The 14076-nt window shown below is 42.5% G+C and overlaps 2 protein-coding genes across 7 annotated transcripts; one reads left to right on the forward strand and one right to left on the reverse strand.

Annotated features, from left to right (window-relative positions):
* Window positions 1-40: 40 nt before the first annotated feature.
* On the reverse strand, window positions 41-5660 carry LOC136438543 (testis-specific chromodomain protein Y 2-like). 4 transcript variants are annotated; one of them, XM_066433369.1, is made up of 6 exons: window positions 5550-5660; window positions 3491-3661; window positions 2891-3049; window positions 2204-2425; window positions 1500-1805; window positions 41-909 (listed from the first exon to the last, which is right to left on the reverse strand). In XM_066433369.1, exons 1-6 carry the CDS (start codon window positions 5574-5576, stop codon window positions 769-771), a joined length of 1026 nt encoding a protein of 341 aa, XP_066289466.1. In that variant the 5' UTR covers window positions 5577-5660; the 3' UTR covers window positions 41-768. The 4 variants fall into 4 exon arrangements, with proteins under 4 accessions (XP_066289466.1, XP_066289465.1, XP_066289467.1 ...); XM_066433368.1 differs by having other exon boundaries at window positions 1491-1805; XM_066433370.1 differs by lacking the exon at window positions 5550-5660 and adding an exon at window positions 5290-5402 and having other exon boundaries at window positions 1491-1805.
* Window positions 5344-13206, forward strand: LOC136438542 (sialate O-acetylesterase-like). Of its 3 annotated transcripts, XM_066433366.1 has the most exons (12): window positions 5706-5831; window positions 6177-6289; window positions 6571-6678; window positions 7456-7623; window positions 7994-8175; window positions 8697-8835; window positions 9354-9561; window positions 9900-10063; window positions 10466-10602; window positions 11008-11144; window positions 11479-11680; window positions 12106-13206. In XM_066433366.1, the coding sequence occupies exons 3-12, from the start codon at window positions 6582-6584 to the stop codon at window positions 12340-12342; spliced, it is 1671 nt and encodes a 556-aa protein (XP_066289463.1). In that variant the 5' UTR covers window positions 5706-5831; window positions 6177-6289; window positions 6571-6581; the 3' UTR covers window positions 12343-13206. The 3 variants fall into 3 exon arrangements, with proteins under 3 accessions (XP_066289464.1, XP_066289462.1, XP_066289463.1); XM_066433367.1 differs by lacking the exons at window positions 5706-5831; window positions 6177-6289 and adding an exon at window positions 5344-5452; XM_066433365.1 differs by lacking the exon at window positions 6177-6289 and having other exon boundaries at window positions 5697-5831.
* The last annotated feature ends 870 nt before the right edge of the window (window positions 13207-14076 follow it).

The raw sequence follows: 14076 nt of genomic DNA on the forward strand, positions 1-14076 counted from the left end.
TACTGTGCCTTTGGTCGCCCTAATTTTCTTGAAACCGCAATAGTCCATCATAACTTTTATTTCATATTACATAATAAAGGAGACAGTATAAAGAATTGGTACGACATAAACACATCTGGCTGTACGATGTGACATATCTTATTAAATACCAAGGCACTTTGGATAAATGATCCTCTAACTAATGAGTCTTAAAATTTTCAAAAACAAAAATTCCTAAGGAACCGACTACAATTGTGAAGAACTACATGTGCTACTGTGTTGGCTACTGTATCAGAAGATAGAGATATTTCTGTTGCTACATACTTAGTGAGGTAGTGTACTTGTCAGAATGCCACAGATGTGCATATCATGTATAGTTTTATGTTACAACCAACCCTGGTTTAACATACATAATGCTCCTATACACACTTTTCCTGGCATTCTTATAGAAAAGCTCAAGATGATTTTGATAGTGATGAACAGTCACTTCAACATTAAGCCTACTTGGAATTTTAAGCAGGAGAACATCAAAATACAATACGAAATACCCTAAGCGAATGAAATAAGTTCTATTGAGATACATTATACATATGTAATTAAAAAGTAAAAGAAACAGGCAAGACATTGACATGTGGAATCTTGATCTCTTAAAAATCTTTTCCTAAAAATTTGACAAAGTTTGATTATGAGGACATTGTACAGTACATATTACGCATAGAGTATTAGAGGCACAATCAAAATCAGATTCACATCAGGTAAAATGGGTTGATATAATACATGCAGATCTATCTACTTCCTGAAGAAGAAGAGGGTGTAGAAGACGGCTCCCATACAGGCCACGAACACCAGGTTCAGGAGGTTGTGACAGGTGAGCAGACTGCGCACTTTCCCCACCCTCACCGCCACTTTGGATCTGGCTCCTGCAAACAACTGGGGAAAACAAGACATAAACATATCTGATTGGTATCATTGTTGATAACCTCATTTGACATGTGAAATTTAGTTTTAAACATTCTATGCAACGGTAAACCTTACCAAATACCAAAGCAGGTACTTGAAACACAACACTCAAGTGGTTCCACGGACAAGGTTGTGCAACTATTTTCATAAAAAATGTGCACTGAAAGTCATTAACTGATGCAAAAACACCAATCATGATGGTATACATCAGGCTGTATCTTCCTTCAAGATGATAAGAATAGTACTATAGTGATACAAAACCATAGATGGTACAATTCTGAATACATCTTTGCTGGTACTAAATTTCACGGAAGGAAAGGGTTTTTTGCAGTGCTTAAATTTTGATGTTGGAACAATTGTGTAGTAAGGATGTATCATAATAGAAAAGTATATTTGAGGTATCATGATTTTGCAGTGGAAAGGTCACAGCAAAAAATTACAGGACAACTGTACAGTGATTATAAGTACAGTATAACATCCTCCACCCAAACACATAAACCTTGCTCCACCCACGTGCACAGCACCACCTGATCACAAAACTTCACACTCACAGGACTCACCCCAACTCTCCCATCCCTCACAGAGTTCAGAGACGCCCTGGTCAGTTTGGACGTCACAGGGGTGTCCTGGTAAGTCGTCAGACTCTCGTTCTTCACCGATGACCTTGTTGTGTATGCAGAAGCAGCCTTCCTCTCGGTGAACTCCGACCTTTCCTGCCTGGTGGTGACAGTGCTGGCTGTCATGGGTGTAGAGAAGACCTGTCTGGACAGGTCTCGGGACCGGAGAGCTGACCGCTTCAGCTCCTGGTCGGACTCGTTGTCGGACTCCGTCACCGTGGTGACGCGCGTTTTTCTGCTCGGCGTGCTCTGTTAGGAATGAGGCAGAGTGTCAGAATCTGTTTTCATGCATCAGACGTTAAACCGGATAGTGAGTGAGTGAGTGAACTTCAAGAATGGACAATGCTTCCACTAGTCTAGGCTGTGGGCATGCAGGGACTCCTCCTGAAAAGAAGACACTTTTACTTAGAAAGTTGGATCATGCATTTTCCTCTAGATTCCGCATTGAGCATTCAACATGCAAAACGAACCTTTTCACCACCATTCCTCAACTCAACATTATCAAGACAGGAGGGAACATGCATTTTCCATGTGCTGTATGCTTTTAATTGTATCTCGTTCAAGTTTCATTCTACACATGCAGTGCTGTCTTGACTACAGTATTGTCGGGGTGCATTTATTTTCTGTCAACGTAATAAGACGGGAACCTCTGCAATCTCCTGTTCTTGGACTGCAACTTTCTGGGCGACCAAAAACTGTTTTCCGGCAAGCGCGGACACAGCTTTCTGCCCTTCGCTGTAAATGTTTTCAGCAACTTTCACAACTTCTTCCTTTTCCTCTGCATGGGCTGCAGAGGTGTTAGTTGTTGTTGTCTGAGCCACTTTGACCACAAAAGAGGTCTCGTCTTCGCTTTCACTCACAGTGATGACCTTATGGATGAACAAAAGTTGTGTGCACCTGTTTGTCTCATTCATGTGTAGAACATGGGGTAGGAAAGGGTTTTACAGTACATGTACCAACAAACAGACTGAAAACACAAGCCTGGAAATTGGCATGATAGACAGTTCATATGTACATTGTACGTCATCAACAGTTCAAGTTACAAAAGCTTGATGATAGTTTAGAAACAGGTGCTTTGCATGACATCTGAAGCGCAAGCACATCTAACCCTTCCCAAGATGGGGAACAACATGATGGAATGGATGACGATGGATTGTGGAGCCTTACTAGTAAGAATTTTCACCACTGACAGAACACGACAACATGTTGTCCAGTCATTGAAGTAGCCAGTAGCTTATATTTTAATTAAGATACAAATGTGTACTATTAGGATTACTCACTACTATGGAAAGGAGGATATCTTCATTTTTATTTTGAGTTCTGGTAAAACTTACCGGTAGTTTAGGAGTGGGTGCAGCGTTCTTCCTGGGTCTACCTCTCCCTGGAGTCACTATCTTGGTCTCCGTCTTTTCTTCAACCTTCTGGACTGTCCTCCTTCGAGTGGACCTTGGTGTGGGTGGGGGCTTGAAGATGGGCTTCACTATCTTTGTCCTCTGAAATACGAAAGTGTAACTGTAAGTAATCCTGAACCAGCTTACCTCACTGAAGAGCTATTCTTCCACTCAGTTCTCCACTGGTCATGACCAAGAAGACAGACACTATTTTTGTACAGGTTCATTGTACCGGGGAAATTCCCCTATCTAGCTAGTTTGTACAAGCACAATGAACAGTGGACCACGTCCTAAGGACTGCAACCCTGTCCAGTAAGTGTGCATGTCGGTTGAGCGACACAGCTTCTTGGTCCAGAGGCAGAGTCGCTAACCATTGGACATGGATTTATAATTCATTCACACATCCGTTCTGTAAATCGCTTGGCGCTACTGTGAAGTTTAAGTCAAAGTGAAAATGTCTGTTTTCCTTACAGTTACACCGTGAAATTTTGTAGATGAAAAAGTCATCATCTACACAGCAAAACATATAATATAGCTGGTTACCCTTGGGGTTTGAGCAGCCAGCCACTTCCTCTTCCACTCCTCCAGGATCTCCTCGCAGCCCATCAGGTTCTTTTCAGGCTCCCAGGTGTCGTCGTCCTCGTCAAACCCCAGCCACCTGATCAGGTACTCCGGCCGACCCCGCCGCATCCGCTGGTCAAGGATTCCCTCCACCTGGAAACGTAGAGTCAGCTTTACATTAGACTCCGTCACTCCAGGTAGAATAGTGTTTCTTTATGTGACAGAGACACTAATGCAGTAGCCTCTACCAGGCTCTGCACGATCGCTGGAAAAATAGTAGAAATCAGCCAAATACTAAATAGAGTGAATAGTATGCCAGGGGTAGTCTGCTATACAGTGAAGCTCAAAACCTATTAGTATTTTCCCAGCGATCGCGCGGAGCCTGGTAGAGGCTACTAAGTAATGCAGAACTTAATTCAGAATAAAAAATGTAAAAAAAAACATTAGCCTGGTACCTACCCACAGGGCTTTAGATTCATTTTTGGGAAGAGGTGCATTGGCACACCTAACATAGAAATTTCCTAGCCTGGTATCCAAACCTATCAGTATTACAGCTCCTGAGTCTCTTCTGTCTGCTATTTGCGGAGAAGAAATCAAAGAGACTGCGAATAAGAAGTTTGGATACCAGGCTACTATCATAATTTTCATATGTAGATATTTACCAGGTGCACACTGCTGTATACATGTACTAGTGTAGAATAGTTCCTTTAACTGACTTTATCTTATGTTTAAATGCAGAATGCAGGTACATGTATATTGTGTTCATAAACATAAGATAAAGGAGCACCTAACATGCCTGATAGCAAATCTTTCTGATTATAGCAGTGGGCGCAATATTGGCGTGAGTGTGTTGATTTTTTAACCTCCTTGATTGACCTTTGCAGACTCTCCCATTATCATGGAGATCCTGGGAGACTCACGATCACCTGGTCCCAGACTACTTGTACCAAATGTAAGACAACAATGTCAAGTCAACAGCTATAAAATACTCAGTTTATGGCGATTGGAAATACATGTACATGAATATTCATCACACAAATTATGTCCCAAGAGACAGACTTCTGCACAAAACTATGGCGGTAATAACAATTTACCTGCTAGTGCAAATAATACCTTCCAAAGGTGTTTTCTTTTTCTTGAAAATATCCAAAGCATGAAATTCCATGGTGTATTGTATCTGATTTTATCAACTATCTTTTTGCACCTGAAATACGTTGGTAAAACTGATGGGGTGATAAAATATGATCGTAAATGAATAATTAATTCAGCACAAATCCAGCCCTCTCCATAAGGTGTGATGTCAGCACACCTGGTTGTCAACCATTTAGCATTCCTTTTCCATAATGTCAAACGGAATGCTCAAATTATTCCACCAGGCACCACACCTTGAAAGTACTACGTCCAAGGACCTTGCAATGTCAGTACACAAATTATAGAGGCGGGTTTTACAGTCTGATAGTGGGCGGTTCGAACTGTGCGAACGAAACATAATTTCTTGCAAAATTTATAAAAAAATCGAAATCACACTAACGTACAATCTTTATTCGATTTATTGCATTTCGAATTGTGTTGTGTTGCTAGTGACTACAGAAGTAGGAAGGACGCGTCGGTCCTCAGGCGTAACGATCTTGTACCGACTTGTGGGTCAAGGGCAGCGCGTCACGCATCGACGCTGAAATATAATATCTCAGCTGGCGAACGGCTCACAACACAGGACAAGGTCCTACACTTCAAATCAAAACAGTAATATATCTAACACGTCGAGTCAGAGTGTGTCGCACATTTTACGTCAGTCTTGCGCTGCTACGTTTCTTACGATGACGTATTTTTGAGCCGATTTTTACGATGATCTTGCGCTTGACCACCACGCCAAGACACTGTAACCTGAGACGCGGCCGTCTAAATACGACTTACGAGGACACGTCATCAGAATTTGAGCACCTGGTAAGCGGCATCTACATTCCATGCACCTCCTTAACACGATCATATAAGAACAGCGGTTATAATAACGTGATAAATATGATAAATCTGGTGCACAAACCTCAAACACATCGCGAGCGCCCGCCATATTTTTGCCCGTTCAAAAAAGCAAGCCTTCCCGTGATGCACTGCGATAGTCGAATAAGATCTGGGCGAGACCATTCTGATACGTAGGGGTGTTATATATTGTTGTGGACCAATGCTCTCTTATCGATCGAAATACAGGTGAGAGTCCGTGAGACAATATGATATTTTGTATAACGTCATCAAAAATAAGTCAGACAACAGATCGATGTGCCAACGTGGCCTGTCCGTCCGGAAGAGCTTCAGGGACTGAAAATTGGTAGGAAGTTTTCTTTAGTGCAAGGTACTTTCAAACGGTGATTCATAAAATTCTTTCAAATCGCCAAGGTGCTATTAGTATGAAGACCTATCGCATATTTTCTTTTTTCATTTGCGATAGTGGTAGGGGTCGCTATTGATAAACAGGGCACTGCAATGCCTTTATAGCCCGAGAAGCTTCCACGCGGCAAGTCAGAACACCCCTCCTTTGACATGACTCTAAGTTCCTTGTCGACTGAAGCTTCCGATAATCCTCTAATTAAAGTCGACCAATTTGAACATTTCATCATTGAAAACCTTCACCTTTAACCTGTGACCGTAACCCTCACATGTTTTTGCAAACTAGGCTAAGCCAGACGGCACAGAACAGTAGAAACAGACGTCAGTCGGTGCAATAGAAACCAATCTCCTTCTTAATCCTGTTGAGGAGATCTAAATGACTCTGAATAGTTTAATAAGGTTGGTAACTCACTATTCTTTGTACATAACCGGTAAAAATTGTCTCAACCCGGTGTTTCGGTATGGTCACAATGTGCATACCTTCCCCATAACAATAATTGCAGTTTTAGTATGATTAGTTGTGTACAAAGAACCTTAATACCTAGGTTTTAAAGACTGTTTCGACCCGAATCATGTTATTGACGCATGACTGTGAGCAGTCAAGGAACACTGAAGGCTCAAGTTTTACAGAAGAGGCCTCTTCGCTTTGATCACATGATGTTCTCTGTTGCCGATATCAGGGCACGGGTCAATGATCATGGAGCACAAGACCAGGGTGAAGTTCTGTTTGATCCCGCTAGTCGTCGTGGTTCTGATTGGGGAAGCCACAACGTCAACGGACAACTTTAGTAAGTAACGTTTTATTTGCATTTGAAAGTTTTTGAGTCTTGCAACGAAACATTCTCTCACATCGCATATAGCGTCACAAGTAGTACAGTCAAACCTGCCTAGACGACCACCTCTTCAACGCGACCACCTGGCCATGGCGACCGATTTTTCTCGGTCCCGAAAATTTCCCCCATATAGGCACAAGCATTAAGCTGCCTGCCCATTGGGACCACACAGAGCACAATCCGTGCTCATGGCGGCCGCCTCATTTCCAGAAATACTAAAATATACTATTTAACGTAACGTGTGAATGCGGGAGGGCGCTCCGAGATCATCGAGGCAAACATTGTTTTGTAGTCAAAATTATGATGAAAATTTGTACACGATGTAACGGTATACAAATATTACAACGATAACGGAAAATGTTTTTGTAGGATCTTTCTGTCAATGAGAATTGAATCTGGTGGGGGTCATGCTGTCTAAATTCACATAATTTTCTATCCATCTACGTACTGTATTTGAAAACCTCGACCTGGAAACATGTGAGTGGTATCCTCTTCATGGCGACCACCTGTCCATCGCGACTCGTTTTTGCTCGGTCACTCGGGTGGTCGCCTTGGCCAGGTTTGACTGTATATAAAATATTCAGTGCAATGATGCTATATCCTTGTTGTATAAAATATTCAGTGCAATGATGTTATATCCTTGTTGTCTGCCTTGTAATTGTTGTTTGCATGAATGGTGCTACGCACTTTCAACTATCGCTGGTAGACTTGTTATTTTGTTATTTTGGCCAGATGGACAGTCGAACTTTGCCTGGGCCTCCTACTACAGTGACCACATGGTCCTACAGCGGGAGCCTAACCGTGCGGTTGTCTGGGGTTACGGTGACGTCGGCGCTAACGTCACAGTTTCTGTGTACCCCACCGAGAAGGGGAAAGTCTACCACTCTATAGTACAGATAGGTAGATGTTTCGTACTTTAATGTTCGCATATCCTGTTTTGCTGGTACTTTCTATAGCCTCCTTTTCTGGCCTTTTAGATGCGGGTGGCGTTTATTTTGCGGCGAAACCCTGAGTAGCAATTTTCAACATGAGCCAGTTTCTTAAATTCCTAAACTGAAGCTAAAACAATCAGTACATTACGTATTGAACTAGTTCGGTACTCCGGACCAACACAAAGCCGATTTGTAAACACATCCCAGGTTCGCAACACAATAACGTTAAATTCTTTATATTGCTAGGCAATGTGATTTGACTTTTTGATCGTTTAGATCCCACAAAGGAGACTTTGAAGTATCATTTCAAACTCTCTACATATGCCGACTGTGTGTAGGTCCCGCGGGTAAGGGCGTGTGGAAGGTGACTCTAGATGCCATGCCGGCGGGGGGACCACACACCGTGGAGGCCGTACAGACCACAGCAGGGAAGGGGCAGTCCTTGGTGCTGAAGGACGTGTTATTCGGGGACGTGTGGTTGTGCAGCGGACAGAGCAACATGGCATTCACTGTTAGATATGTAAGAATCTCTTCCCTCCCTTTCTATTTGTGATATTACGTATCTATAACAATAAAACTTATTCTAGTTTTACAAATTCGTTTTTAACAACAGAAATGAGTTGACATGGGGCAAAGATATAGTTTTAAAAAATACTTCAAAATTCGGCTGGTGAAAAAAAAAGTAAAATTGATCTCGAACAAGTTAATCTCATCGAAGAGCTACCCTCCCACTTGGCATTACAGAGACGACAAACAATATGTGCAGTATTTGCAGGTTAATTGTACCGGGGAAATTCTCTTGGGTCTTTTCGACAAGTACAATGAACAGTGGACCACGGCTTAGCGTCCCGTCCTAAGGACTACAGCCCTTTCCAGTAGCATGCATTGCATATCGAGAGGGTGACAATAGTCGGGACTTAAACTCCTAATTCTGCTCCAGAGGCAGGGCGGCTTGACCACTTAATTACGCACTCTGCACAGAGTTTTAAACGCGTTGTAGGTAAATATGCGTCTGACTTATCAGTTTCTAAACTATACCAGGCTACCAACGACAGTGCTGAGATCGCCCGAGCTGCCGACTATCCGCACGTCCGCCTCTTCACAGCCGACATGGTGGCCTCCGACTCCCCGCTGTACGACCTGCGGGCCATCATGCAGCCATGGGCGGTGGCCAGTCCCGGTACGTCTGTGGCATGCGTCTTTATCAGACTCTTAAAACTAGTGCTACAGCAGTCTCTTACTTACTTACTTAGGCCTACAGTCAAGTCCATCCTTTGGCATCGGCCACGGGCAGATCCCTCCATCTCATGCGATCCTGACCATGAGTTACTTCCATGTGTAGCCAGTTGCCCTCGCATCTAGATCTATTCTCCAATGGTTTCCGTCGGGTTGGGGAAGGGGTAGGAATGGCCGCGATTTTATCGTCTGCCTTTTCAAGGTGAAAAACGGAGTCCCCGATGTCAGATACTCATTTCTACACCTGGGTGGACTGAGAAAAGTCATGTTAAGTGCCTTTGCCAACGTCTAACTAGCCTGAGTGTCATCCTGTTTCCGTTCCAGGCTCTACCTTCACTTTTTGGTAACGTCTAACCAGGAACGCTAGTAATCAAACCTGTGACCTCTCGATCCCGTGACCACTAGCATAGCAACTCGGACATTCGACGCCACTTTACTTCACTGAACCTTTTTTTATCCCAGAAAGTATATCGGGTCCACCCCACTCCGGCCTGGGTATGCACTGGGGCTACTTCTCGGCGGTGTGCTGGTTCTTCGGGCGGGACCTGTACGACAGCATCGCCGTGCCGATCGGCCTGGTCGTGTCGGCATGGGGAGGGACCGCCATCGAGGCCTGGTCACCTCCGGAAGTCATCAAAACCTGCAATTTCACCACTCCCAGCCCAGACAGGTAAGGTGTTGAGAATCTGAAGCAAGAAGTACTGCTCTAGACATGTAAACTTCCAAGTTTATCAAAATTATATCCGTGTTATGCCTAAGAGATAAGATTAGAAATACGTATATTCGGTTAAGTGACCGATCTACGCTGTTTAATCCTATGTCTTAATTTATTGCCTGGCCTGCTTTTCAGTTACCCCTGGATAAAAAGATACAAAAACTTAATGAAACACACTAACCTTCCACAAAGATACTAAACAAATTCAACTTATAACTATGAACGCAGTAGATTATCAAAAGCCTTAGCCCTGACTTGCTGTATTTGTTCTAAAGAGAGTATGTCCTTTTTAGGATGGACAACGTTCCCAAACCGGCATCCAACTCTCTTCTGTTTGGCGAGGCCAGCTGGGAAGCTGATATCATAGTAGGAGAGCGGCAGAACAACTCTGCACTCTGGAACGCCATGATCCACCCTTTTCTCAACATGACTATGAAGGGAGTCATTTGGTATCAAGGTAAGACGTCGTCTTTGTCGATGTGAAAAAAAATATTAAAAGTTATTGATGTTTCATTTGCCATCTACAGGTATATTATCATATTTCGTGCCTGGTTATCAAAAAACTATATCAACTATTCTAGAATGCCACTTATAAATGATGATTTTTCTCATATTTGATGCAGCAAATCCTGATGTTACTGAGGTACATTTTACTTGACTTGTTGAACATTCTGCGGAGAGGCGACCAGATCAGCGACTAGGAGCTATAGAATAGTAAATGAATATTACACAAACGAAACATACATTGTATCAGGCTGCTATCTGCCGCATACGTTGTGAATTCTTAACTCTTCATAAGGCACATACATACTGTGCAAATCTGATATTACAGACATGTCGCTTGCAATTATATTTGTAGGGGAGGCAAATGCAGCTTTCAACGAGACTGATTTTTACGGCTGCATGTTTACTAACATGATCCGCACCTGGCGGTCTGCCTTCCACCTGGGGTCCGACGGACAAACTGAACCAGTCTTTCCTTTTGGTTTCGTTCAGGTGAGCCCAGGTCTATTTGTTATACCTACCACCTCTTTTAGAAAGAATTAATACATTTTGTGTACATGGTGGTTTTAAAAATCAGAACCGTTGGGAAAAGCTTCCCCTCCCTTTGTGAAATGCAGGGACGGCCGGACAATGAAATAAGACTGAAAACATTGTTGTAGCAATTACAAAACAAGTCTCTTACTTAATTTTGGATGAATACAGGATCACAGTTCGTCCTTATTTTCTCGATAATACACAGTTAGAATGACCGCTTTCTAGCTGCATGGCAGTGAATAGATGTTTGGAAACTTCAATTTCTGGATTGGAACAAGCTTGACTTATGTTCAGTTGACATGGGTGTTGTACAAGCTGACGATAAGACATCATCAGCCTTCTGAACTTTCAATTTCTCTACAGCTGTCAGTCAGTTCAAACGAGAACTTTCCTGAACTGCGCTGGACTCAGACGAACGGGCATGGTTCTGTACCCAACCCAGACATGCCCCGCGTGTTCATGGCTGTAGCCGTGGATCTACCAATTCCAGGGTCAACTAGGTACGGAGGCTAATGTTTCATGTGTTGGGAAACAACACCAATTATGACAAAGAATACATTTATTGTAAAGATGGATTCTTTGTAATTGTAGAAATATACCACCATAGGGGTCCTCCAGTGCACGGGATGTTGTTTACAACTACTGTTGAGGTGGTGTCCGGGAGTTTTGTTTTTGCACAGTTCACAAACACCAAAAACAGACGAAATAATGTAGAAAATATGCTGAAAATGGGTTGTACCTGTCATTCACATTAAGATTTATTCGCAAGAATAATTTCAATTTTTGCGCCAAAATCTTAGTCAAGTCAATTTTTTCTGTCTTCACAAATTGAAGTGTTCATCCACGAGACAAGCAGGACGTAGGAAGTCGTCTGCTATTGGCTGCACGTCACGTGGCGTACGGGGAACCAGTGGTCTTCCAGGGGCCATTGCCAAGAGCCGTGAAGCTCAACTCATCAGCGATGACCATGGACGTGGTGTACAACATGACTATGAGCACGCTAAGGCTCGAAGTTAGGAATCAAGATGGATTCGAGGTAAGCAGAGAATAAGTTTTTGAATGGTTTTTAGGTACGTTGTGATGCCATTGTTTAAAAGTGATGTCTTTGACTACAAACATTTCAGATACACGTACACATGGTGCACCCTATTTCCAAGTCAAAATTAGATATTCTGATACATCCATACATTTAACGTCATTGTCATATAGTAGAGCCCCCCCCCGACTTCACACATTAGGGCAGGTGTATTTCTGCGCAGTTGTCTGTAGACAATTAAAAGCTGTAGTAGTATTTTCGCACTCATTTCATGTATTCGTTTTCCAGGGGAAACCACACGCAAGTTTGCGGCCTGTTTTTCACGTGTCCCTGGACACATACATAACAATACTCAGAAACCAGAACATACACACATGGCATAGGAGTTAACTGAGTGAAATGATGGAATTCTGTTTTTTGTTCAGATTTGTTGTTCCAGTAAGGAGAACAGCTGCAAGCCGCATACCTCCGTGTGGGTGCCGGCCAAGATCATTGCCCACACCGAGAACACGGTAACCGTCTCTACCTCCATGTGTGAGAAGTACGTCACAGCCTGGCGGTATGAGTGGGCACCTGCTCCCTGTCCCTTCAAACAGTGCGCTGTCTACTGTAAGGAGACCCAGCTGCCGGCGCCTCCATTCAAGGGAAAGGTTAAATCCTGAATACTAAATACCAAAGTTACTCATTAGGCAACTGGATAAGTTTTGTAAACGGTCAGACGTTTCAGATGGCATCCGCAGTCTGTCATCAGTGACTGAGTCCCTTCCCAGTGACCGTTTACAGGACTTGTCCAGTTGCTTGAGTCACGTTTGTATCGGGTACTGTAAATGCAGAAATGTTCGTGGTGGTTTTATGTTCGCGGTTTTCGCGGCGACCGTTTCAACGCGAACTTTGAGCCACCGCAAACATTTTTGTCCAATACTGTTGCAGTATGTACCTATAGCGCGAACGTCAAACCACCGCGAACACTCCATTTTCGCCTTAGCGCGAAATACAAACCACGCGAACTTAAATGCATTTACAGTATCTCATGACCTGCATGGATGTCTAACTTTCATCGAAGTTTCCTAAATAGTGAGGTGACCGGAAATACCACTTGTCCACTTGTCTGGCTACAAGTGTTCAGTGCCATTATTTGATAAGTTACAATGCTGGATGAATATATTGCAATTCTCGTTTTCAAAAGCTTCTTAAACCGACGGTGGAATGGTAATACAGGAATTATGTTGTTTTACGATTTTGGTATTGTGGCCTTGATCACTGAGACGGAAATGCTTCTAATCATAGATAGCACTCAACAAAAGGCTGAGATTTATCATATGAAACGTCTCAATATATCAAAAATAATTTCACATGAGATTGAGACTTAGGCCAAAGAGGCACAGGAGCAACATTTTTTACAGTAGCTGGTAAAATATAGGAATATTTGTAAACAATGCTGTTCATTCAATCAATCTTCATAATTCTATAATATTCTAATCTGTGACAGTTGCAAACTGATTAAAGCACACTAGTCAACACTTTTAGTGATTGAGTCTTTATTACATTTGTGACAGTAGCTATTTTAGAGCCCTCCCTCAATCCATCGATCATTGGAATAAGACGCACTTGTATTGTTCTCAAATTACGTACGGATTTATACATATTGAACCTTTTGAATTCGTTTCTGATTCAGGTAACGTTAGTAAGTGTGTTTCTGTCGTCATGCCAGACGATTGCGGGGTTTTCAATTATAAAGCAAAATCACAGGTTGCCATTATGCAGAAAGCCGAAGGCTGGACATGGTAGGGAGGATGGCATCTACGAACCCTAGGTTATATCTCCTAACATGACCAACTATGGAAAAACAGTGTTTCCATTCTATAAGTGCCGGGCAGCTCTTTGCCTCCTATATTACACACGTGAGTTCACAATTAGTGTTGTGAACATAAATCCATAGACAATCTCGATTCAAAACATATACAAACAGTCAAACATGTACTATTTACCTCATCTGCATAATTAGTATTGTGGCAACATCTTAGACTATTTTCCCCCATTGACCCAATTGTTGAGAACTTAAGAATCTTGTCTATACGCCAAAAATAGTTACTCAAGCAACTGGATAAAATTTCGAAACAGTCAGACATTTCAGACAGCATCCGCTATCTTTCGTCAGTGACTAAAGAAGGATCTGGTAGAACTAGGTTTTTATACCAAAACTCTGAATAGATAGGGAAGACAATTTCAGATGGTTCAATAGGATAGTAAGTTAAGATATACAACCTTGTCTTAACTTATTATCCTATTGAACGATCTGAAATTGTCTTCCCTTCATTAACATATCTATTCAGAGTTTTGGTGTAAACCCAAGTTCTACCAGATCCTTCTTTAGTCACTGACGAAAAATAGCGGAT

The sequence above is a fragment of the Branchiostoma lanceolatum genome, chromosome 7 (assembly GCF_035083965.1).
Source record: "Branchiostoma lanceolatum isolate klBraLanc5 chromosome 7, klBraLanc5.hap2, whole genome shotgun sequence".
In the NCBI taxonomy this organism is placed as follows: domain Eukaryota; kingdom Metazoa; phylum Chordata; class Leptocardii; order Amphioxiformes; family Branchiostomatidae; genus Branchiostoma; species Branchiostoma lanceolatum.